Source organism: Ascaphus truei, chromosome 4 (genome assembly GCF_040206685.1).
Source record: "Ascaphus truei isolate aAscTru1 chromosome 4, aAscTru1.hap1, whole genome shotgun sequence".
NCBI classification, from domain to species: Eukaryota; Metazoa; Chordata; class Amphibia; order Anura; family Ascaphidae; genus Ascaphus; species Ascaphus truei.
This window is the reverse complement of record NC_134486.1, coordinates 33,782,163-33,809,074: the sequence shown is the minus strand read 5'-3', so window position 1 is coordinate 33,809,074 and position 26,912 is coordinate 33,782,163. Positions and strand designations below refer to the sequence as shown.

The window sequence follows — 26,912 nt, the reverse complement described above, 5'->3', positions numbered from 1 at the left end:
ACTAGTGACCAAGGGACTTTGCATACTGTGGAACTCTCGGGGACTCTGTGTGAGACACACATTTCTCTGGACACGGTGTGGGACACGGTGGTGGGTGGCACTTCAGGAGAGTAATCCCTGCAAGTTATATAGTGTTCACGTATATATATTTACCTCTGGTTCTTAAAGGAGAATACGTCGTAATATCATTACTAGTGTGTCAGTAAAGGTTATGTTATTTTGCATTGTGTGGGTGGTTATTATTGTGTCCTGTGAGGGGCTGCTTCTACACTGCTAGGATCCCTCACAGGTGGAGGCGCTGCACCAGAGTAAGTACACACCCCACGCTCTCCGTGGCAGAGGTTCAGGCTCCTGTAGCCAACAGGTATAAGCGCAGCATTGGGTAGTTTCCTGTTCATAGGGAAACAGGGCTACACAGGTTTACATGCTGCTTCTGCTACCGAATAAGCTTTTCCGAAAATACCATCCATCATCCTATCCCTTGCATCTTTGAAGGATGCTGCGTCATCGTTTGGTAGTGTGGTTTTCCTTGCCAATCTAGATACAGTATTGCTGCGTTAATCATTGGAGGTACTTCCCAGAATCTCACCATCTGCGGAAAAGGATAGATTCTGAAAAACTTCTTAGGAATGATCAGTTTCCTATCGGGCTGGGCCCATTCTGTTTCCACCATATCTTTGATCACTTGATGGACTATAAAACACCTTAATTTGCTTTGGGTTTACCCCCCACCCCCAAATAGCTTATCCATTGTCTGGCTGCTGCTATATTTTTAACATCCTCTAATTCCATTGCTTCCCTCATTGCTTTAATTAGAGGTTCATCAAGCTCCAGATTGGACTGAGATTCTTCTGTTTGAATCTCCTGTTCTGAGGATTCACAGTATTCTCCCTCTGAGAAATGGTGGCATTGACCTCCGATTCGTCTGATGAGGAGTCTCTCCCTTTATCCAGACTGGTTTGAGATCTTGATCGCTTTTGGGTTGTTTTTGTTACTTGTTGTACTGCTGACTCTAAGGCAGTCTCCACAGTGTTTCTTAGGCTGCGCTCATAGTGCTAACTATAGCGACGTGACGGCATGCTGCGTTATACCTGTTTATCAAGAGTCCTTCACCACCATGGAATTCTCTACTGCTATGTGGGGGTCAGAGGTAATTAGAACTGGATATTCGAATCAGCAGCTGCAATTGGCAGGAGGTAGTCATTTTACAGCCTCCACATTCTATAAACAAAAGGAGCTTTTAGACAATTAGGGGTTGCTTTTCTCTACTCATGAATTAAGTAGAAATAGCCATATTAGTTCAGTTGCGACAGTGCAGAGTAAATGACTACTTCAGTGTTAGGTGATAACTTTATTATTTTGACTAACATCGCATATAGCCACATGAAAAAGCAATTGACAAAATGGATTACAATAGAAACAATGCAACCGCAACATGTATATCCTATCAGAATGAAAGAGAAGGAACCGGATTTCAAATGGACACAGGATCAAAGACCCACTCGCACATTACGCTGAAGAATTCTGCCAACGCACCAGCGAGAAACTCAGAAATTAGCCAATTCAGCCTGTGCTGGGGAGCAGCCTACATGTAAAGCAGCCCATCTTTCAAGTGGCCCTTTTTAAGTGGCATACAGTGTGGCGTTTAACAGGGAGTTCAAAAGGAGTGGCACAAGTGGACAACAGAACACCTACTGGCCCTGAATCCTGGATTTGAACTATGCTGGAAAGGAGGACATTTTCTATCCCAGACCGCACATCTCAGCACAAAACAATTTCTGCCATGCCACCATTACTGTTTATATTTGCTCTGACCTCATTTCTTTTCAAAATGCGCATTTCTTTCCACCAGTCTCATTATTTCTTTATCTCTATCAATATACCTCTATCTATTCTTCCTTCCCCACTTCTCAGTTCACATGAACTCCTTTCTTACCTGTGAACTCTGACACTACACAGCTATACCTCCTGCATTAAAACCCACCCCTACAAATCATCCTCACACATTCTCTTTCTTTCCATGCTTCTCCTCCTTGCTTCTGGGGATATCTCTCCCAATCCTGGTCCCTGTCTTATTTCTACATGTTCTCATCCACACCTCCCACATGCAACTTCCCCTCCTTTTGGTGTCAACCCCTCTAGCCTCATATCAATCCCCAGTCACCCTCCCTCCCACCCATGCCCTTTGGAATGCTTGCTCCCTTTCTAACAAGTTCCTCTCTATGCATGACCTATTTTTCTACACCTCTCTGCTCCTCTTTGATATAACTGAGACTTGACTCACTCAGTCTGACTCTGCACTGGAAGCTGCCATCTCTTATGGTGGCCTATCTTTCTCCCACTCTCCGATTGCAGGGGTGGAGGCGTGGGGCTCCTTGTCTCTATCTGCCATTACCGAACCCTTCCTATTCCACCCTCTCTTGCTTTTCCATTCTTTGAGGCGCACCCTTTCCAGCTTCTCTCTCCTCCCCCTGTCCACGTGGGAATCATCTATCACCCACCTACCTCTACTCACCCCCCTTCTGTCTCTCCCACATTGAATCCTGGTTCTTTCTCCTTGGGCACTTCAACTGCCTTATTGATGACCCCTCTCTCCCTTGGCATTCCCACTTCCTCACCTCTTCTTTTGGCCTTCAACAGTGGACTTCAGCCAGCACCCACAAGGATGGCCACAACCTAGACCTGGTTTCCACTAAAAAAACTTTTCTCTGTCTGATTTCTCCATTTCCCACTTTCCTCCCTCTGACTATCACCATCTCATTTTCTCTCTTACGTCTCCCCTTCTCCACCTCCCCCTCATTTCTGCAGTGACCTGCGCTCTTTTAACCCTACCACCTTATGATTCCACTTTACGCTCCTCTCAGCTCTGCTCCAGACCCCGACAACCTGGTCAGGAACTACAACTTTGCCCTATCCTATCTTGATCTACATGCCCTGCTTTCTCTCTACCGTTCTCACCCATCTAACCCCAGACTGTTAGATCTCTACAGATCAGGTCCTTCTAGGGCAAGCAAAACCTTTTCTCCCGGGAGCTACTGAAACGCAACAGAATATGTCATTATTTCAATTAGCGTAGCATACGGGCTCGGAGCTGTGAGAATTCAAGGAGGCTGGTTGTTGAATTGTCACAACTAAATTTTAATGGTTCACAAGCAGGTTTATATACACAAGGCAGGGACAAAAATACAGTTGTCATCTGTTACAAATATGGGTACACATCTAAATTAACATGTATCCTTCACATAATGCCTTTTCTGTAGAGCTTAAAACATTTAACTGCTGAGCAAGAGACATATACAATGGTGACTTATAAGGCAACCCTATCCTCTGTGGTCTTGTTTTAACAATATTTTGACAGGCATTGAACAGTTGGTCTGAAGCTATTTACGATAGCCTCCCGTGAAAATAGCAAGGCCAGCGTATTCTTTTTAACCTTATCAATTCCAGAAGATAGTCTTAACCTTACACAGACCCTGGCTAAATTTCCCCACGCGCATGCTGCATTCCAGCACTAGTTCCTCTGAACGCTCCTGGAGGAAATCTCACACACTCGCAGACTTCCTTCACTACAAATTTATGCTATCCTGTTTCAACTCTGCCCTCTCTCCGGCTAAACAAACCTTCACTAATCAACACCCACAAGTCTAACCCAGGCTGACTCTTCTTGGTCTTCGACTCTGCTACCTGTTCTTCCTCCTTCTCACCTCAGGACTTTGCTGACTATTTCAAGGAAAACGTGGAATCCCTACGTCAGGACATCCCCTCTGTATCCTCTAATCCTACACCTCTTCCTAACTCTCCCCCTGCCTTCCACGACTCTTTTTCGGTTGTCACAGAGGATGTATCATTGCTGATCTCTTCTCCCCCCTACCCCTCTTGACCCCTCTAGAGAACTCCCACCTCAATCCTATGTTAATTTTTTTTTTTTTTTTTTTTACAAAATCACCAGCCTCTATGCTCAGAACCATAATACATGTGTAACCGGTGTTCCACCACCCTACGGGAGATCTCCCTGTTACACTGTGTTATGTTTCTCACCTGCAGGTATACAGAAGGCCCTGAGCTTCCGTTGATGTTAGTTGGGGAATCAACAGGCTAGGTTTTTTTGGTAATCTGCAGCTCTCTTCTCCTCTGGTACAGCGCCTCCATTCCCACAGTGCCTATCGCAGATAGGTGCAGTCACTGTGGAAAACATTTTGCCCTCCCCCTGAAAGACTGCAGCCTCAGGCAGGAGTATAAAAACTGCAACTTTATCTTTATTGAAGGTACATCATCACAGCACACAGCATGCATGGTCCCCTGTGTCCATGGACTCAACCCCCAGGGCTTGAGGCCCCAAAGGTCTATCCCAATCTCCCACACTCCCTGGTGGAGCATGGGGTGGCTGCTCCCACTCCCCTGAGGGAGTGAAGGTCTGGCACCAGGTACCTGGTCCAGGATAGAACTCACGCCCCACTCCCAGGAGGGGAGAGGGTAGAACTAAAATAACTCTTCTCCCTTAGAAGGGTGTGGGCAAAACAGCACTAAATTTGGCTGCAGCTCCTTTTGTTGCCAGGGAAGGGGCACCAGGTCTCAGGAGTTGTGTGCCTACGGTGTATGTACTGCCCATACTGGGTTGTCACAAGGGAGCTGCTTACTGCAGCAGGGCATAGATTTAACCCTAACACTGACAGTGCTGGTACCAGGACTTGCGTGTTAGACAGAAAAATTAGTAGTCCAGGGGGTTACTTGGCTACATATGCTACAAAGCTCAGAGAAAAATACATAAATCATTGTTTTTACATCCTTACAAAAAGGACTCACCAAGTAACTTCAGCAGGTCTTTGGCCTTTTCACCATGGGCATTACATATTTTTGTAGCTTTAGAATGGGAAATGTTTTGTTTTTTTGCATGTTGGATTCATATTACATTTGGAGGTTTACTCAGAATAAACAGCTTTTTGTACGTTTCTATTGATTATTGCAGCACTTGATTTAAAAAAAAACACCCAAAAAAAACAAAAATGTTAATTTAATATAGAATTTAAAGCGGGGGGTCTCCAGTGCTGAACCATGTTAACTTCAGCTTCGAGGACCCCTTCTTCCAGAGATACTTACCTCCGAAGTAGATACTAGTAGATGCTCTGGCTCAGCAAGCAGGGCTTTCAGGTTTGAAGCTCCTGCGTCACACAGGCTAATAGGAAGCAGTACCAATGACGTCACGTCTCCTATTGGCCTGTAGGCCGGGAAATGTCTGAACAGGAGACATTGTGAACCCTGCTTGCTGAGGTAAGTGGCTACCAGCATCTAATTTGCAGGTATCTATGGGAGCAGGGGGTCCCCGGAGCCGAAATCAACGAGGTTCACATATATAAACACACAACAAATCAACCCCCCCTGGGATTGCCTCTAAGAAATGCAGCAGTTCCTTACATTTATGGAAATGCAAATCTTCTCCAAGCTGCCAATCGATTTGTTCTCCCATGATTGAGTGGGTTAAGACCCAGCTTTCTAGGGCACCCAATATGGCCGCCCATGTCAAAAGAGTAAGTGATGTGGCTTCCTAAATGGTTGTTATAGCAGCCCAAAGCTTAATGCATTAGAAATCATTAAAAAAGGGGCTTTAAGAAAATAAATGCAGCAAGTATCACCTATTATTACACAACTGATTTAAGAAAAACAAATCGTTTTTGGAGTGGAATGCGGTGATTAAAATTATGGAATTTATTGCTCATTGGATTTAGAAACAACTTAGAATTTAATACTTAAAAAAAAACGTTTCCACCACCTCTTTTTTTTACCCTGATCCCGATTGCATAATCTAAATATATTATACCCTCTGATTAAAAACAAAGTGTTGGGTACTAAAATCTTACCTCTGCATAAAACTGCAACATATTTATAAAGGAAAAAAGCAATTCCACTGAAAGTAATTTGATTTAAAAAAAAAATAAAGAACAGTGAATATTTTCGCAAAAATATTTTTTAATTGTATTGAACCTGCAGTACAACTGTGCATTTTCATAGAAATGTGAAATTAGGCAACATGAGAAGAACGTCCTCATCTTTGCAAGGCTCCGCCCTGCCTCCAGGAGCAACCTGGTTAAAGCAGCTACATCCCAAAACCAGGTACTCTGCTGTATATCAGCTAGGACAAGCACAATTGTGTTTCTTCACAAATGCTTTCATGCCCTTAAGTGTTTTCTTCTCGACTTTCCTTCCAAGACCACAGACCAGGGTAAAATAACTGCAGGCTATAAAAAGGAGAAAGGAAAATATTACAAATGTTTTATTTTATTGCTTATAATTATCTGCTCCTTACTGTGAATGCATTGAAGCAAATAAACACATGACAAATTTCACAAATCTAACACTACGGCCCAAATTATACCACTTAAAAAACAGAATTCACACCACACTGTGTAGTAATAAGGTACTGAATGATTTGTGGTGAGGAATGAATAGTTTCATTCCTAATTATACATATTCAAATGTAGGTCTCTAAATAACGATTGACTTGCCGTATAATATATATATATATATATACACACACACATACACACACACACACATATATATATATATAGATATATATATAAAATGTAGATTCCTTACCAGGCAGAACAGGAGTCCAAGACCACGCAACAAGAACCGAGACAGCACTCAGATTGATATCAAATATAAATGTATTGAAAATAAAGGCACATACAACCGACGTTTCGGTCCTGAAACAGGACCTTTCTCAAGGGAGTGAGAGTACATTTATATTTGATATCAATCTGAGTGCTGTCTCGGTTCTTGCTGCGTGGTCTTGGACTCCTGGTCTGCCTGGTAAGGAATCTACATTTTATTCAATATTATATGGGACAAGCACCGGCTTTCTACCTTTATTGCGAGTGACATCTGCCTTTGTACATATATATATATAGATATATACATATATCTATATAAATATATCTATATATAGATCTATATCTATATATATCTTGTGCGTGTTCACTAAAGTTTGCCAAATCCTGCAATGCTGTATAAATTAAAGTCCGTACTATATATTTAGTATTCTTCAATACTATCATACCTTTTTATAGCTTAGCATCAAACCGTGTGAACATATGTGAATTGGAGTGACTAACTAATAAACCCTATAACTCAGCGCTATGACCAATGGAATATCACAAGTGAAATGTGTATGTTGTGAATGAACGTGACCAAACTATGCGTGATTGGTGAAGCTGCCGTGGGGTTCCTACCTAGCAAATTAACTCACACATTCGCATACAAATTGTATATCAGTGTGAACATATGTATTATAATCAACTGTTCTGTCCATCTACCCCGTCCCACAATTCTCAAAAAGGGTTACCAGATGTACCCCTTTCACTGCCAGAGTGGCATGCAATGCTGCTGGCAAATTGCCCCTTTGCCAATAAACAGTAAAGGAAAAAGTTGTCAAACCTACATGTCACTTATTATAGTATCTGCCATCGCCTCCTGGATCTCTGATCACTCTTTCAAGCTTTATAAAAGTACTTCAAATATGGTATTATGCAAAACGGGCCTCAACATTACAATAAACCCTTGCTTATATATTTTTAAGTTGTGGAGGAGCTCAAAACTACTAAATATTCAATACAAACACGGTATTTATAGGTGTAGTATAAAAACGATTTAGGGAAGATTACAACGCCTCTAAATAGAAGTATGGAGCCCCCCAATGCCGGGCTTTAAAAGTTACAATTGCAAAAACAGTTTGCAAGTCAGGCATTACCGTATTATTTTCACCCGCATGCGGATGACACCCAACCCTGCATTTCCTCTCTTGACCACTTGCGTACTCTCTAAGGTCACGTCACTTATCTGCGATCTTCCCCCGGATATGTGATCACTCCCTCAAACAACCATTTTCTACCCTCCAACGCCACCCCTGCACCATAGTTTTCGCCACCATTCTCTCAATATCTTAAGCACGATGGCTGGGAGAGTCATCTTTGACTTCTCCCTTTCTATTTCTTACCAAATCCCGTCGCTTCGAACTATGCAATGTTTTTAGAACATACACCTTCCCAGAATAAAAAAAAATCCATCACTTAAAAATCTGTAACGCTGTTCCGGACAACCCCTAAACAAACTAGCAAATGGCCATGACTTACAGGGCCTCTGGGGTGGCACTTTCCATGGCGTACGCTGTAAGTCATTAGGGCAATGAAGGGGTTAAAGGCAGATTAAAAATCCTAGTCTTTACTTACAAAGCCCTTCAAAACCATACTAAAAACATTTTTTTATGCATTATTTCGGAAGCATCAATACTTTGATCAGCCTTATGCAGAAAACCCAACAAACAAGAACATTAAATGTTGCTACCAAATTTGACTTTATTTTATTGTATAATGTAAAGTTATTGCGCAGCAGGGAGAAAAAAAAAATAAAGATTAATAGGCCACAGCAGCAGTAGTAACACCCGCTGTTCTTTTTTTCTGTGCATGCGGGAGCTGACGAGTGCTTCTGCGCATGTGCAGGCGGCTCCTGCCGCTTTTGCGCATGCGAAAGCTAGGGTACATCTGCGCATGCATAAATGAACTTGCCGATATGCACAATTAAGGTGTAATACGCACGATCGGGCCGAAATATAGCTGTACATGCGCACGTCCCAATAGCCCCTTCTGTGCATGCGCAGGGACCAGTAGTGAAGTATAGTCATTTGCAGTACACAGCGACAGGCGCTTCTGCGCATGCGCGGCCAACACTACAGTGTAACATCACTTCCGTTACATATTTCCGTTCCCAATTAAGGAGATTCAGTCCTATGAAATTGTAGTAGGTGCCAGCAAAGAAGAGTTTCACTTCAAAAATCCTTCTCGCTTTCAGATCCCAGGAAGGAACACATGGCCTCTCTCCTCTTCTTGACAGTTTGCAGTAACCGGGATAGTGACATCATAATGAACCAGATGCTCTTGAAAAAGAAGTCAGAGCAGCAACTTAAAATTTCAAAGAACTGGCGATAACCCCAACTCAAAGTCTACTGAGCACTTCTGCCGATTTGCTGTTCGGATTTATAGAGAACAAGAAACTATTTACAGGCATACCCCACTTTAAGGACACTCACTTTAAGTACACTCGTGAGTAAGTACATATCGCCCAATAGGCAAACGGCAGCTCACGCATGCGCCTGTCAGCACGTCCTGAACAGCAATACCGGCTCCCTACCTGTACCGAAGCTGTGCGCAAGCAGGGAGACTATAGAGCCTGTTACACATGCGTTATTTACATCAGTTATGCATGTATATGACGATTGCAGTACAGTACATGCATCAATAAGTGGAAAAATGTAGTGCTTCACTTTAAGTACATTTTCGCTTTACATACATGCTCCGGTCCCATTGCGTACGTTAATGCGGGGTATGCCTGTATACATTATGTAATACACTTTAGATATTGAATGTTTTCTTGCTTTGAACAAAAGGTCAATCACTTTGGCCGATACGCTCTTTGTCTCTAGAATTTCCTTTTCAATTTCCAGGCCTTTAAGCATAAACTCGCAGGATTTGACTGCAGAACTGGATCATGGTGAAGCAAATTTGTAACTGGGGGAATAATTCAAAACTCCTCATTGTTGCAGGGTACATGCAACTACACACGCGGGTTTCTTGACAAGGCTTATTTATTTAGCCTTAAAAGATATACAGCACAGAAAACAAAAATAGCTTTTCATCAGCAACAAAAGAAAAATGGCTTTTCTTCAGCAGACAAACAAAAACAGTTTCTCTTTAGCAGACAGTGTATAAATCAGGCAGCTACCCTTTTCTATGCAGGGGACAGACAGTTCACAATTCATCTACTTTGCTAATCTGACCTTGTATCAGGAAATCTCTTCAGCAGCTTACTTCTCTCTCCACAACAGCCAGGCTCCATGTGTCTACAGCCTGGGTTTTAACACACCTTGATTAGGCAGCTGGGATCCAACTAATTGTCCAGAGGTTCCCAGCTGAAGTTAACCTAGTCTGTGCTGCACTGCAGACTAGACATAGGTTTTCCAGGCATATAACTGGTGGCTTTTATTTACCGTCACATTCCTCCCCTGTTAGTGTGTGGCTGGGGCTACGCACGGCTGAAGCCCGACCATCCACCCCTTCTCTAGAAAAGAAGTCAGCATTTGCGTTCTCTTTTCCCGGCCTATGCTGAATCTCAAATGAGAAGGGTTGGAGGGCCATATACCACCTAGTCAATCTAGCATTGGAATCGTTCATTCTATTTAACCACTTCAGTGGAGCATGATCTGTCACCAAAGTAAAATGGACTCCTGCCAGGTAATGCCTCAAAGCCTCGATTGCCCACTTTACTGCGAGGCACTCTTTCTCAATCACTGAGTAGTTTTTTTCCCTTGGGAACAATTTCCTACTCAGGAAAAGGATAGGATGTTCAACTCCCTCAAACTGTTGTGACAACACTGCCCCTAGCCCTATCTCTGATGCATCTGTTTGCACTATAAAAGGGCTGTTGAAGTCTGGGCTTCTAAGGATGGGACCCTCTGATAGACACCTTTTTATGTCCTCAAAGGCTCTCTGACAATCCCTTGACCACACCACTTGTGTAGGGGCACACTTTTTTGTGAGGTCCGTTAAAGGGGCTGCCACTTCCGAATAGTTGGGGATGAACCGCCGGTAGTACCCTGCTAAACCAGCAGAGAGCGTACCTGCGTTTTTGTTTGGGGGGTCGGAACTTCTTTCAAGGCAACTACCTTGTCGGCTAGTGGCCTTACTTTTCCACCTCCCACTGCATACCCTAAGTATTTGGTTTCCGCCTTACCCAGGGCACATTTCTTAGGGTTGGCTGTGAGCCCTGCCTCTCAGAGATTTGAGGACCGCTTTCAGCCTATTTAGATGGGCCCGCCCGTGTTTACTATAAATGACAATGTCATCTAGGTAGGCTGCGGCATAATTCCTATGGGGCCTCAGTACCTTATCCATGAGTCTCTGAAATGTGGCTGGGGCTCCATGCAGTCCAAATGGCATTGTCACAAACTGGTATAAACCCATGGGAGTGGCAAAGGCTGTTTTGCATTTGGACTTTTCCTCTAAGGGTATTTGCCAGTATCCTTTTGTCAAGTCCAGCGTGGATATATATTCCGCGTTACCAAGGGCGTCAATTAATTCGTCCACCCTTGGCATCGGATATGCGTCAAACTTGGATACCACATTGACCTTTCGGAGGTCCACACAAAATCTTACCTTCCCATCGGGTTTAGGGACCATAATTAGTGGACTACACCACTCACTGCATGATTCCTCAATCACTCCTAAGTGTAACATTTCTTGCACCTCCTTCTCTACCAGAGCCCTACGACTTTCAGGCAACCTATAAGGACGGGAACGTACTTTTAACCCAGGTGCTGTCTCGATTGCATGGGAAATTAAGTTAGTTTGTCCTGGTAAGTCAGAAAAACATCCTGGAATTGTGTAATTATTGCTAACAAGTCCCCTTTTTGTTCAGAGGACAACTGTTTACCCATTGGGATTTTATCGTCACTCACGATGTTCTCCCGTGGAGGCGGAGGACCCAAGTCCGTTTCCTCCTCCACCGGGTGGATGAATAGAGACCACTGCATCTTCCAGGGTCTCAGCAAGTTCACATGGTAAATTTATTTACCCTTCCTGGACCCTGGTTGAGCGATCTCGTAATCCACATCACCCGTACGGCGGAGTACTTCGAATGGGCCCTTCCATTTGGCCAGGAGTTTACTCTTGCAACTGGGTAACAATAACCTCACCTGGTCTCCTGGGTGAAACACTCTTATGCGAGCATTCTGATTGTAATGTCTCTCCTGACTGTCCTGGGCTGATCTAAGATTCCCCCTGGCAAAATGGCCGACCACATCTAGGCGCTTCCTAAGGTCTAGTACATATTGCAGGGTATTCTTAGAAGGGGACTGCTGTTCCTCCCAGGACTCCTTTAGGAGGTCTAGGATACCCCGGGGTTGGCGGCCATAGAGCAATTCAAATGGAGAGAAACCCGTGGAGGCCTGGGGAACTTCCCGCACTGCAAACAGCAGAAAAGGGAGAAGTTCATCCCAGGCTCTCTTCTCTGAAACTACAAATTTCCTCAGCATCCCTTTTAGAGTTCGGTTAAATCTTTCCACCAATCCGTCAGTCCGTGGATGGTAGACCGATGTCCGAACAGACTTGACCTCTAGTAACTTTAAGACATCCTGCATCAGTTTAGCCATGAAATTTGTACCTTGGTCTGTCAACATCACCTTGGGAAGTCCAACCCGTGAGAACAGTTCCAACAACTAGTTGGCTACTTGCTTCGCCGTTGCTGTTCTCAGAGGGAACGCCTCAGGATACCTTGTTGCATAGTCAACTATTACAAGGATAAACCTGTGTCCTTTCGCAGAAGGTTCTAGAGGTCCTACCAAGTCTACCCCAATCCTCTCAAAGGGAACTGACACCAAGGGTAGAGGAACCAAAGGGGCTGGTTTTTGTCCTTTTGGACTAGTTAGCTGGCACTCCGGACATGCTGCACATAGCTTAGCAATATCACTATGCATCCCTGGCCAATAGAATCGGGATGAAATACGGTCCAATGTTTTATCCCTGCCCAGGTGACCACCCCAAGGGACAGTATGGGCTAGAGTGAACACAGATTTAACAAACGCCTTGGGAACCAATATCTGTCTGGTGACCTCCCCTGTTTGTGTCTGCCTATTCACCCTATATAGGATATCCTTTGATAGTATTCCCCCATTTTGAGCTATCACCCCCTGTGCATCTAAAATCTGTTCATCAATTTTCACCACCTTGTCACACTGTCTAGCAAGGACTGGGTCTTCCCTTTGCTTCTGGCAAAAGTCAAGGAGGTACAGGTCTGGTAAATCTCCAGGGCCCATATCCCCCTTCCTTTGGCCATCCCCAGCCATCACTTGTGACCTCTGACTACTAGAATGGTCACCTTGAAACCCAGATTTCTGCAACCAGTCCTGTTTGTCCAAGCGTCTTTGCTTCCGAGTCTTTTGAACCCGGTGTCTACTGGGAAAAAGGTCTGCCGAGAAGGGGAACAGTTTGCCAGGGTTCTCCTGAGCCCTAGGAGTCTCCTCGTGAAAGACTGGGGCCATTAGGTCCGAAAAGAAAGGCCAGTCCCGACCGAGCACAATGGGGGCAGGGAGCCAAGGAGCGACTCCTACTTCGAGGTAAGCCTCCCGACCTTTTACCTGTAGCTGGATTTTGGCCGTCGGATAGAGTTTTACATCGCCGTGTATACATTCTATGCTCCATGGGGAGTCAAAAGAACACACGTTAGGCGGTAACAGTTCCTGGAGGACCAGAGTTTTCCCAGAGCCCGAATCTACAAGGGCCTGGACGTTTTTTCCCCCAATCAGGGCTGGAAGTAGCCAGGGCTTGTAATTTTCCCCAGTAAAAGCCGAGGCGACGGTTCTGCTGAATGAGCAATCCATCTGTGGACAGTCCACATACCGGTGGCCTTGTTCTCCGCAGGCGGAACATGGAGAGGGTTCCCTCGCAGGAGGGGGCTGTGGATAGCGCTCCGCTGGACCGGTTACTGGAGACCAGGCATCTGGTGGGTCCTGTGGGCGACGTCCTCGGAAGTTCCTCTCATTTTGCAACGAACCGACATCCGGAAGGAGATGAGTGTCTCGGCGGGGACCAGCATTTGGACTCGTATGGATGGGCCGTAGGTTCCCCATTGATCCGACCTCCCTCTTTGGGCGTCCGCAAGTGCCGGTGGAGTCGGGTCCAGGACACTCGCCTGCTGCTCAGCCCCAAGTAAGTTCTCCACGAGTCGGACCTCCAAAGCTAGGGTTTCAGCAGCGTGGTGTTTTACCCACGAGCGTGCGGAAGGGGGTATTATTTGTAGAAATTGTTCCAAAACCACCTGCTCAAGAATTGCCTCCTTAGTGCACTCCTCGGGTTGTATCCAGCATGTACACAAGTCCAATAATCGCTGAGCGAGGACCCAGGGTCTCATCTTAGCGGTGTACTTCATGTTCAGGAACTGCTGCCGATAGGTCTCTGGGGTCAGACCTAAGCGATCCAGTATGGCGGCTTTGACTTGGCGGTAGTCCATTGCCTGATCTGCTGGGAGACCCTGATATGAGGCCTGGGCTTTTCCTATGAGGAGCGGGGCCAAAGCAGTTGCCTGGCGATCTGTAGCCCAGCCCTGAGCTTCTGCAACTCTTTCAAAAGTCAGTAAAAAAGCCTCTGGATCCTCGTTCGGAGCCTTTTTCCTCAGGAGTATTGGGGGTCTGGTTGCAAGTTCTGGACTGGCAGACCCCTGGAATTGGGTCAGCAGCTTGGCCATTCGCTCCTCCTGTGCTGCCTGCTGCTGGGTTAGGAGCTGGGTTTGCTGCTGCAAAAGTCTTTCATCTCTCTCTGCTTGCAGCCGGGCCTGCTCCTGCATTAACTGTCCCTGCTGTTTGGTCTGCTCGCACAAAAACTCTTAAAAAAATTCTTCCATTTTTTTCATTCTTGTGTGTATGTATGGCCCTTTAACTGCAGGGGCATTTCAAAATCCCACTTCTGACACCATATGTTGCAGGGTACATGCAACTACACACGCAGGTTTCTTGACAAGGCTTATTTATTTAGCCTTAAAAGATATACAGCACACAAAACAAAAATAGCTTTTCATCAGCAACAAAAGAAAAATGGCTTTTCTTCAGCAGACAAACAAAAACAGTTTCTCTTTTGCAGACAGTGTATAAATCAGGCAGTTACCCTTTTCTATGCAGGGGACAGACAGTTCACAATTCATCTACTTTGCTAATCTGACCTTGTATCAGGAAATCTCTTCAGCAGCTTACTCCTCTCTCCTCAACAGCCAGGCTCCATGTGTCTACAGCCTGGGTTTTAACACACCTTGATTAGGCAGCTGGGATCCAACTAATTGTCCTGATGTTCCCAGCTGAAGTTAACCTAGTCAGTGCTGCACTGCAGACTAGACATAGGTTTTCCAGGCATATAACTGGTGGCTTTTATTTACCCTGTCACACTCATCTATTGAAAACTCTTATGACATCTACAAACCATGTTCTTCAGGGCCACAGTTAGGAAGAATTGCTATAAACTTGTGCCTGCTGCTGGACTATTTTCTTCCCGACTCACAATAATAAAACAAAATGAAAAAAATGAGTATCGGTAGAAACACGTGTGCTGGAAGTTACATGGAACTGCCAATGCATCTATCTGCTCTGCCAGTTTGTTCTTGAATCTTGCGAGAAACTATGGGAGCTTTCCCTTCGACTTTACCACCATCAGATTTACTTGTGTGACACCCCCCTTTTCAACCAATTGCTAGAACACTTCTAAATTGAAAAACCCATTCTCTTGGATGGATAGTGTTTCAATTGAGGAAAATATTGGACTTGCATGCAACAGGAGGGGATCCTTGAGGAACGTTGCTCTCCACCCTCTCAAGGAATTTTGAAGCTTCTGCCATGACCCAAGAACTCTTTGCCCAACCCCTGAATATTTATGGATATTCCTAAAAGACCCGATTGGAAGGTTAGTATCAACTTGATGGATCTAAATTCTAACAGATTCAATGTGGCACCTTGAAATTCCAGATCCCAAACATCTTGGCAATATGGATCTAATGGAGCTCCATAATCCTTGCAATCATTACCCACTGTGAATCCTCTAATGGGCATACCTTACATAGATGTTTACCTTTCCCCACCAAAATAGCGATTGACAAGCTGCTTGAGCATCATCTGTAACATCTTTTGAACTATTGTTCCACAGAGGCAAGATATTTTTAACTGAAGACGCCTCACATGTAGACGAGCCCAAATGACAACTTCTATTAACGAGGTAAACAGACCCGGAGTGCTCATGTAGTCGTGTGTCATTTGGTGCAGATTTTTCCTAGGTTTTCCTACTACTTTTAATCTTCAAGACTTTGTTGGAAGAAATGCTCTGCCAACACTGGCAACGATAACCTTCCGCAAAAAATGAATTCTCCGAGTAGGAATAAGATGGCTCTTTTCCCAGTTTATGCACAAGCAATGCGTTTAGAACGCTTGCTATATCAGCATGCTTCTGTACTTCTTGCGAAAAAGTTTCCTTGACTAGAATATCATCTAAAAAAGGACCACAGAACTATTGCTTTATCTCAACTTGGCACCAAGGGCATTTACAAAGGGCTGGATTGTGATTATGACAGTTGCCATTTCTTAAAGGTAGAGCCATATACTGTAAGAGGGCACTAGTTCCCAGATCCTGATTAACTTGCAATGTAAGCTATGGTGATATGTACAGTAGGTAAGCCTGCTTGCGGTCAACAGACACCATGAACTATATGGCTGAACAGCATTGAGAATCTAAGACTCCATCTTGAATGGTTTCACTCTGAAAAAGTGCTTTAATATTTGTAGTTCCAAAACTGCTCTGAACGCCCCTCATTCCCGAGAATTTCGGAATTAGGAATACACAATAAATTACCATGAACATCTGTTTGCTTGATACTTTGGAAATTACTATACCTTAAAGCAAACACATGAGGCTTACACTCAAAATGCTACAGGCCAGAGCTTGTCCAGATGAAGCGTTTCCTCCATCTCTATGTATGCACTCACGGCAAAACGTGATGATGTTAACCCGCAACAGCATTGCCCACAGTGGAAGAGGCTCCACCTACCATCTCCACCTCCCGCTGGAATCCGTGCACCTACTGCGTGGTTCAGACCTTTGGCTTGGCTGGTGTCAAGTCCGGCCACCCACCAAATCCTGGCCCACAGACTCCAGCCCAACCTCAACAGGCTCTCCCCAGATTGACATGCCTTACACGAGGCACAATGGGGACTTTGGACGCACAAGAATCGTCTTGCAGGCAATATAGCAGCGCAAACCGCTAAACCCCCACTCACATCACACTGGGCAGGTAAAGGGAGGAAAAGAAAAGAAAAAGAGACAGACACAGGAAAACGATGTGGAAAGTTGAGGTCCCTTTTATGAGGAAGGAGTTATTTATTTGCGGATGGTCCATCTACACCCTCAGTATGTTTTATGCTTTGGCTCAGATAGCCATTTTGTGCCAAATACTTGTACACATATCTTAAAGTGGTATAGTAACATCCTGTTTTACTGCATGTTTTGTACAAAGGATATCTCCCCTATATCCTTGATCAAATATACAGTACTTTGTTACTAAATACCATAAATCAAGGAAAAAAGCAAACTGCAACAAGCGTTAATGGTTATGAGTTACCTTGCCCAAGCAAAATTCCAGATACCAATGCTTTATTCATTGCAAGAACTTCCTTTTCCTTCCACTCCTTCTTTGCATGGAACTTGGTGAAGTGGTAAGCAGGCCACCAATCCTTTCTGGACTGCCACTCCTCTATTACCCAGGCTTTGTGATGGCTAGGGAGAAATAAATAAAAAATACAATGACCCCTATGATTGAACAGGACTATTACTCAGCCTGACTAGCTTTCATGCATTTCCTCTAGTGTAGGACTTGTGCAGTTCCAGAAGCAGCACCTGAAGTTACATCTGAAGGGGAGACAAAGTCTCACAAGTTCATGTACAATCCCATCCATCAAGCAATATTATGTTGGTTTGTTCACCAGTACTTCAACTTTATTTATTTGAGGTCATTAATTGCGCATTTGGAAAAGTCAATCGTTACATAAAGTGGGCAAGACTTCTGTAGGAAGTTATACTTTTTCTATAAAATGTATAATGTTTTCACCATGTGCGCACTTTTATGGGAGGAAAGAATGATGGAGTCATTGCTACGATGCAGTAAACAGGGTGGATAATCATAGTAATAAAGTGTAGCACAAGTGGGTTAACGCAGAATTTCAAACAAGTGCTTATGCTACAGAAACTCATAACAAGTAGCTCTTTTGAGATGGATTATTTATATCACGTAGTAGTTGCAAATACACAATACAGACCGGCGCCACTATTGTCCAATGGTGGAAAAGGATTGTCCAATATGGAAATGTTCTCACACGGATGGTAGCTTTAAATGTAGTTTTCAGCTGTATCTTCACTGTGTGAACTCCATCAACATATGCAGAGAGAAGAGAAACAAGAAAAACACATCATAGTGCAGATATGCAATGATATAGTACACCAAACAAGACTAACATTACACAAAACATATAACATAAAACATATAAGGCTGGCTGATACTAAGATAGATTTATTAAACACAATAAAATCGCAGGTGTGGGATCCGGTTGGTAAAAAACGGAGTCCTACTTACAGCACTGCCACAGATCATGAGCGGGGGGTTTTTTAGGTAGAGTTGAGACCGGCTGCAGCTCCGTCGAACACGTGGTATCCAGGAAGCTCCACAGTCCTGAAACCGGAAGTGCGTCGCTCCGTGCGACTTGCTTATTCTCCTGGAGCCGTCGATCAACCTGCTGCCGGAAATGTACTCCTAAGGGCGGATGGAATCGCCAAAAAGTCCCTCTTCAATGGACTACTGCGGCTACAACGCTGTCCTCTGCCACACTGCACAAGTGGTAATGAAAACTGCCCAACGCGTTTCGTGCGCATGCGCACTTCTTCAGGGGATCCCCTGAAGAAGTGCGCATGCGCACGAAACGCGTTGGGCAGTTTTCATTACCACTTGTGCAGTGTGGCAGAGGACAGCGTTGTAGCCGCAGTAGTCCATTGAAGAGGGACTTTTTGGCGATTCCATCCGCCCTTAGGAGTACATTTCCGGCAGCAGGTTGATCGACGGCTCCAGGAGAATAAGCAAGTCGCACGGAGCGACGCACTTCCGGTTTCAGGACTGTGGAGCTTCCTGGATACCACGTGTTCGACGGAGCTGCAGCCGGTCTCAACTCTACCTAAAAAAAACCCCGCTCATGGTCTGTGGCAGTGCTGTAAGTAGGATTCCGTTTTTTACCAACCGGATCCCACACCTGCGATTTTATTGTGTTTAATAAATCTATCTTAGTATCAGCCAGCCTTATATGTTTTATGTTATATGTTTTGTGTAATGTTAGTCTTGTTTGGTGTACTATATCATTGCATATCTGCACTATGATGTGTTTTTCTTGTTTCTCTTCTCTCTGCATATGTTGATGGAGTTCACACAGTGAAGATACAGCTGAAAACTACATTTAAAGCTACCATCCGTGTGAGAACATTTCCATATTGGACAATCCTTTTCCACCATTGGACAATAGTGGCGCCGGTCTGTATTGTGTATTTGTGTTTTGTATTGCTAACTAGGTCTTGGAGTTAGTGTTACCTGGCAGCCTATTAATATTTATTATTCATTTATTATATTATATATCACTTAATAATTCACATATATTTCTTTTAGCGCTATATACACCCATTTTTTCTTGTTCACGTAGTAGTTGCAGGAAAACATGGCACAAAAGGATTTGGAATAACACTCATTTATTGAGCCAAACTCAACGTTTCGACCTTATTGGTCTTTATCAAGTAACATAGTGCCACTATGTCACTTGATAAGGACCAATAAGATTGAAACGTTGAGTTTGGCTCAATAAATTAGTTATTCCAAATCCGTTTGTGCCGTGTTCCTTCAACTACTACTTGCATTGGATTGATTACAGGCTAACGTTCAAACACAGGAGCACCGGTAATTGTATAATCTTTTATTATAACCTTTTTAGGTGTACAGTACAGCATTTATTTCATTTATTTGTATCACGTGCCATTTTATATCAATGTACTATAATCACTGTAAGTGCGAGTACTTCATCAAGTCAAGCAATGTTCTTTAAATAGACATAATTGAACCCATACAAACTATACCATGGGAGTAAACATTTTTTGGCCTCTATTTAATATCCTTTAAAGTCGTTATAGTATTGTTATCCAATCATTAAACCGCATTCATTTTAAAAAGGGGCAGTGACCAATGTTGTGCCTCTTAGAACATTGGTGAAAATGCCATGATAAAGCAGTGGTAATGTGACTGATATAACGAGGGCCTGTTATATAGGGCAGCAGAGCACTGACCCACATTAAGCAATGTTTAGGATGTATTTAAGATTTAAAACAGGATGCGCAAAAAAATAAAGAGGCAACATATGAAATATCTTCATGTTTTTTTTCTTCGGCTAATAAAGATAATGCCTTCCATATTTGTACCAATAGCATTCCAATTCGGACTATGTTGTAGCTAGGAAATGCGATAAAAATGTACTTACTGCTTCAGGGTTTTCTTAAGCTGCTTTGCTAAACAGCTCCAGGCTTTTACATCCTCCTTCCATCCTGAGAAATCTAGGACACTGAAAATAACTTGCAGTGCAAGCTGATGATCTTCCCCCAACTCTAAAAACACAAGAGCAATGCAGGATACTCACATATCATTCAAACACAGACAGAGAAGATATTCCAAGTGGTTTAATGTGAACGTCAAAGTACAAAAATGAAATGTAAAGGAAAAAATAAAATGGATAATTGTGCTGCCCACTCCAACATTCCCCAGCAGCAAACATCTTGATACGATAGATTTTAATTGGAAAAATTGCTTTAACTGTAAAGCCAATATCAGTAGTTACACTAGTGCTGTTTATTTATATATGAATATTTTTCTAGTGATAACACTGTACTCTGTGCTTTTGCCCCTTTTATTTACAGTATATACAAGTTGTATTCATATTGTTGTTATTTATAACTTTGTAAGGCAGCAACGACACAAACTGTAAGTAACCTTTGAGGTGACAATCCACACCCATGTGTTATGTACAGTTCAAGCGCTGTCAGATCGGGTGAGAGATGAAGACAAGGAGAAAACAGACCTACAGAATTATTATTGTGCATGTTTTGGTAATGTTAGGATTACCAAACCCCAAGTTACAACAACCATACTGTACCTAGCAGTTAAATACCAGTAAATAGTATAGGGCTCGGCAGTTCTGTTAATCTTCTTTTAAACTTTGCCGCTATAAAAAAAGTTAACACCCACTACTTAATGGTTGACTGTGCTACATGTTGAATTTGCATTAGATTTTTTCAGAAACCTATTTTATACATGGGCTCACAATCTAAAATGTGTCTTCATTCTGAATGTTTGTACTTCAAATAATTATTATTTTTTTTTTAAATCCTTTAAAACAGAAGTCCCATACCAGTTCTAAAGATGCATTGCTTAGGCAGAGCATTTGATGCCATCAAGTGGCGAGACGAGGTAGTAAAAACTAAATTTAATAAAACTAGAAAACTATTTCTGCGTACAGTAATCTGTGTGCCTGTGTGCCTGTCCTCAGACAGTTCTGCAACCCTGCCTTACACCATTATCGCTTTGCATACCCGCGCTTCCACTGCCGCTGGAAATTCTGGGTGAGGACATGCAAATGAGCACACATTGTTGTTTATACTAGTCTAAAAGTGACACACAGTTTATTCAAAATAAAACAAGGCAAACTGCATCACAGGTCTGTGTACAGGTCTTCTAGTAGTGGTACAAAGCAAACAAACACTGTTACGACAAGTCAAACAATGTGCAATTAGAGAGAAATATGTAAACACTATCTAAAGAAATATGTATGTTGTGTTTGTGTGCCTGTTCAGCCACCACATATGGTGGACCTGGTGTGTATTGGGTGTTCTTGTTCCGTTTGGTATAAGACGTCATCAAGTGCTAAACAGTGGTGTACAGTACTGAAACCCTCTTCATACCTGACTGTCGAAGCAGATGATTGAATTCCAGCATGAGTTGGTGAGATGGGACAATGAAGTACAAAATCTGGCAAAAAAAAATAAAAAGATTTTTAATGTTAAAAATTCATTTAAAAATGGCAGAGCCTGGAGAATACCAATATGTGGATGCAAGCAGTAAACATGCCTCACTAGAGCTTGAACCTTTAAGAATTCAGTACGGAGTCTTGTAAGAAATGACATCACAGGGCAATAGCTACAGTACTAAGTTTTCACAACTATGGTTGCCGTTGATTACATTCATGTTTCATTGGCTGAAGAGGCGTTTGCTTCCTGAAACAAGCACCAACAGAAATCACCCAGAGACCAGGGGTCATTAACCTGGATACCAGTGGTAGAAATGGGATGGTAACCTTTAATTTACAGGCACTGAGCAGCACTACCTTTTCGTTGACAGACTTATGGGTTCCACTTTCTGTTTAATGAAACAGATTTATTTCGCATTGTACTTCCTTTTCTTGTATAGGGAATGCCCTTCCCCTCAGTACCCGACTAGCACCCTCTCTATCCACCTTTAAGACCCACCTTAAGACACACTTGCTTAAAGAAGCATATGAATAGCACTGTGGATATTCTGAACACATGATACATAAAGCTTGGCCCCCTGCAGACGCACTTACCAGAACTCCCTCCTACTGTCTCTGTACGTTCTCCCTACCTACCAATTAGACTGTAAGCACCTCGGGGCAGGGACTCCTCTTCCTTAATGTTACTTTTATGTCTAAAGCACTTATTCCCATGATCTGTTATTTATATTATCTGTTATTTATTTGATTACCACGTGTATTACTACTGTGAAGCGCTATGTACATTAATGGCGCTATATAAATAAAGACATACAATACAATATAGCGAAAAGTCAGGTGAACAAATTCTGAAAACTGGCAGTTATTGGGTGTGATCTTATGCTGCGACATTTGAAAAAAAAATTAAGAATTTTCTTTTACACACATACGACGACTCAAAAAAGGGAAACAGGATTTTGCACGTACTCTGCACAGTATTGCAGAAAAACTGCACATTGGGCCTTGGATTTTGTTGCTAGTGCCAAATATGTGCAAGCAAATGTTTTTATTCACCAGGGTAAAATGTTTCATGAACCCACAAGGTACTATTTTGTATAACTGGAGCATGATGGGATAAAGTTGCAGAAATGACTAATATGGTCACTTTGATTTCTGCTTTTCGTCCATCCTAAACTTCAAGGCACTTTTAAATCAAATCAAAAATGACCAACATGATCTTATCAATGAATATGGACAACAACACGATGTAAACACGGAATATGGTTTGTGGTGGATCAAAAAAAACAAAAAACAAGATCAAAGCATATCCAGCATCACTGAAGAAGTCCTACATGTCAGTTATTAACCCTCTTATTACTAAAGCATTAGAGGCTTCATAAAAGTCTGCAAATCATTACTTGATTTTGTTACACAGAAGGGTCAAAGTATGAGAAGCTTGCCAACTATGCAATGTTAATACCAGATCAGGCAAGTCCTACCTTATAATTCAATTATTCTTTACCATGCTTCTTTTTCATCTTCACAAGGCTGCGCTTATAGTGCCCGCGACTGCGACGTCGCCCGAAAACAAAACAATTGACTCAGTTGCAGGTGCTTATAGTAAGCGCGACGGAGCGACGTCGTGTCTGGAAAATTGGTAGTGGGTTCAATTTGATTTTTCAGAGACGGTCGCCACATGTGACATCAGGGTGAAATCACCCTGTCGCCAGCGACATAGCTGTAAGTTAAAGTATAACTTTCACTACTGGCGACAGCAATGGGTGACGTCATCCTTCGCGTCGCCATTGCAGGCACTATACGCGCGGCCTAAGACACACTCCCACTCCCCCCACACAAAAAAGAAAACAGATTCTATTCTTGAAACATTTAATCATAAAAAATAAAAACACTTACAATGGTTGCTTCAGACTCTTCATTTGCCACAAGCTTGTCCATTATTCATGTGTTAGGAAACAATGCTTACCTTCAATACTTTTATCAGCGTTTCATTTGATGCCCGAGTTCTTTTTAGGAACTCGTAGAGGTATACATGGGCATTGGGGTTTGCTGGATTCTTGCTATTGTAAGCATAGTCTGTCAATAACTTTTCAACCCCCTCATGATCTCCAGAAGACTCGAGAAGCTGAAGCAAGAACAAAAAGATAGATGTACAAAGTTCAAAATGATGATAGTTTTAAAGATGAAACCCATCAGGTCATTTAGTTGGATACTATTTAACAGGAGAGGAACATGTTGTATATATGTTTGAATAAGGAGGAAGCTTTGTAGAATACTAGATTATTGGTGCTCTGCCACAACTGTATGTAAAGATTTACCCCTAGACTTTCAGAAGGATAAAAACCGAGATGCAGGCATTCGCTCACAGGGGCACCGATCCCTCGTTCCGGGCGTCCAAACAGGGTCTGTAATGTACAGCGGTTTCAGGAGCAGGGTATCCTCTTACAATAGAACAAGTGACCAGTGCCCCAGAGGTGAAACGGTGAGCGCCTGCATCTTGGTTTATCCTTCTTTAAGTCAGCAGGTGAGTCTCTATTCTAGTCAACACTATCCCAGAAGAATGAAGGGATAAAAAGGTGTGGCTCGGTGAGTAAAACGCAGCGACAAGCAGGGGAGCCTGGTTCAAATCCCTGCGTCAGCAACTCATGACTTTAGGCAAGCCACTGTATCTCCCTGTGCCTCAGGCACAGACAGGATTTAAGCTCAGGCAGGCACTGCCTGTAAAAATGATACCTCGCACAGTGTAGTGATGCGCTTTGAGTCCCATGGGGAGAAAAGCGCTACATGAAATAAAGTGATTATAATGCCAACTTCAGGGACCTGGCACCCACAATATCCCATTTCATAATGGGTTATTTGCAATCTGAACCCCAAAAGTGATAGGGTAAAAAGCTAATCCAGAGTTTACCGATCTTGGGGGGCAAAAAGCATCTATTAGAAGGGGCCAAGAGTGTTAGGAGGGTCAATTACAGTATACTGAGGGGGGGAAAAAAAGACAGGAAAAAGGAGTCACAGTAACAAACAAAGGGAAAAAAAAAAACTTTTACTGCACCAATATCCTAATAATACACTTAGAAATATAAAAACCCTTATTCTTTCAAAGAGGATTTTGGGGGGTGCCAAAATCACACCAATTTCTTTTGGGGAGCCCAATATTAAGTTTGGTAACAGATAGATTAATCCACGCTTTAAAATCAGGAGACCTATACCTCCTTATGTCTATGGGCCATATTTGGTAGCCATTCGGGCGCAGAAAGACACCCTACACCTTAAAATGGGCTGTCATGTGACTTCCAGAGCCACGTGCCACATTGTGGCAGAAAACTGCCCAGTAAATATGGCCCTATATGTTTCAGGGGTATATGCCAGGCCTTGCTTATCTAATAAAGGGGCATTTTATTTACACTGCCACCTCCTCTCCACTACCCGTCATATACATATCACATTTGCTAATGGACTATCTTATGAATATGAAACCCCATGATACCAGGTAAGTAAATTGCAATGAATTATCTTTACACTACTGCAAAGAAACAAAAATAACTAAATCATGCACACATTCTCTACAAAAATCCATATCAACCCAGAAGAATCAAGTCACACAGATGCCCTTAAACACGGGACCGATAAACATGTAATGCTTTTCTAATTCTGGGTATGAAGTTACATAGTAGAGGAGGAAGGGGGAAAAAAAATACAACATCCATCAAGTTTAACCTATGCTATATTTAGATGAGATAGTTTGTATTTACAGTATTTTGATCCAAAGGTAAACAAAAAAAACCAGTGAATCATCATCCAATGACATCTCATAAGGGGGAGAATTTTTTTTTATTCCTGGCTCCAAACCAGATTACTCTCTGTATCAATTTTGACACATTTAATTAGTAAATCGCCTGTTGATTCTGGTTTCTCAAAATGTATAACCTTACATTTATTTGTGTAGCCAAGTCCCCTTGGACTATTATTTCCTGATCCTTGTTCTCCTGTAAGTCCCCATATGGTGAGGACAGGATTCCTATGGGGTCTGTTCTAACATTCAGTGTGTGATGTTATGTTGTTCAGCAGGGATGAACAATAAAGTTATGAGTGGCCTCTCACTAGAGCCATGGGGGGTCTATGACAGAAATAGGCTGGCTTACTAGGCACTCCCCCAGGGAAGGAGAAGAGTAAGGAGTGGAGTAATGAGAGCTCCAGAGAGATCTGTATTGCTCCATAGGGAGAGATGTTCTGGGTTATATAGAGTATGCAGAGAAGTCTTCAAATAGAGAAATGACTGAGGCCTAGTCCAGGAAGGGATAGGGTACAGTGACAATGATCCAGTGATGTACTATGAATACTGCCAATAAACTCCAATCAAAGCAACAACTGGTGTAGTCCTTGAAGCATGGTTAGTAAAGGAAGGTGTCCATGAGGTGCATCCTGAACCATCAGGATCCTCTTGGACTGGAGGAGCTGACCAGTGAAGATTCACCCTGATCCTGTCCTGATGTCCTACCCACACCACTGCAGAGATCTCCTGCCTCCTGTTTACCTACAGGTATGCAACACCAGCCACAGAATACACCGTAGTAGCAGACCATTTCCCAGAGGGTGGGGGAAAGAGGGCTACATTTGTCTTAAACGTAATCTGCCATTTATCTACCCATGTTTCTAGTCTACCCAAGTCCTTCTTGAGAGAATTTACATCCGGCTCGGATTTTACTGCCTTACACAATTTAGTGTCACCCGCAAAGATAGAGACCTTGCTCTCTCTGCAAACCGCAAGGTCATTCATAAATAAATTAAAAAGCAGGGTTCCCAGTACCGATCCTTGAGGTACTCCACTCACTTTAACCCAACCTGAAAATGTTCCATTTCTGACAACTCTGTTGTCTATCCTTCAACCAGTTTTCAATCCAGGTGCAAATACTTTTAGAGTCCAATTTTCTTTATTTTGTACACTAATCTCGTGTGGCACCATATTAAAATCCTTTACAAAATCTAAGTAGACCACATCAACTGCATTACCCTGATATACATTCCTAATTACCGCGTCAAAGAAATTAAATCAGGTTTGTTTGGCATGATCTATCCTTCATAAATCCATGCTGACCATTACTAATTATTTTGGTGCCAGTTAGGTATTCCTAATTATAATCCTGTACTAAACCTTCAAGTAGCTTCCCTACAATTGAGGTCAGGCTTACAGGTCTAAAATTTCCTGATTATGATCTAGCTCCCTTTAATATAGGTACCA

At 42.9% G+C, this 26,912-nt stretch overlaps 1 protein-coding gene across 4 annotated transcripts in view; it reads right to left on the bottom strand.

The window, feature by feature from the left end:
• Positions 1–5,944: 5,944 nt before the first annotated feature.
• TAF1A (TATA-box binding protein associated factor, RNA polymerase I subunit A) overlaps positions 5,945–26,912 on the bottom strand; it is a 113,634-nt gene continuing 92,666 nt past the window's right edge. For all 4 annotated transcript variants that reach the window (XM_075595563.1, XM_075595562.1, XM_075595564.1 and 1 more), the window contains 5 exons: positions 23,640–23,798; positions 21,612–21,678; positions 20,138–20,261; positions 17,197–17,351; positions 5,945–6,233 (listed from right to left, as the gene is read on the bottom strand). In XM_075595563.1, coding sequence (XP_075451678.1) covers positions 6,124–6,233; positions 17,197–17,351; positions 20,138–20,261; positions 21,612–21,678; positions 23,640–23,798 — 615 coding nt within the window. In that variant the 3' untranslated portion in view covers positions 5,945–6,123. The remainder of the gene's footprint in view (positions 6,234–17,196; positions 17,352–20,137; positions 20,262–21,611; positions 21,679–23,639; positions 23,799–26,912) is intronic.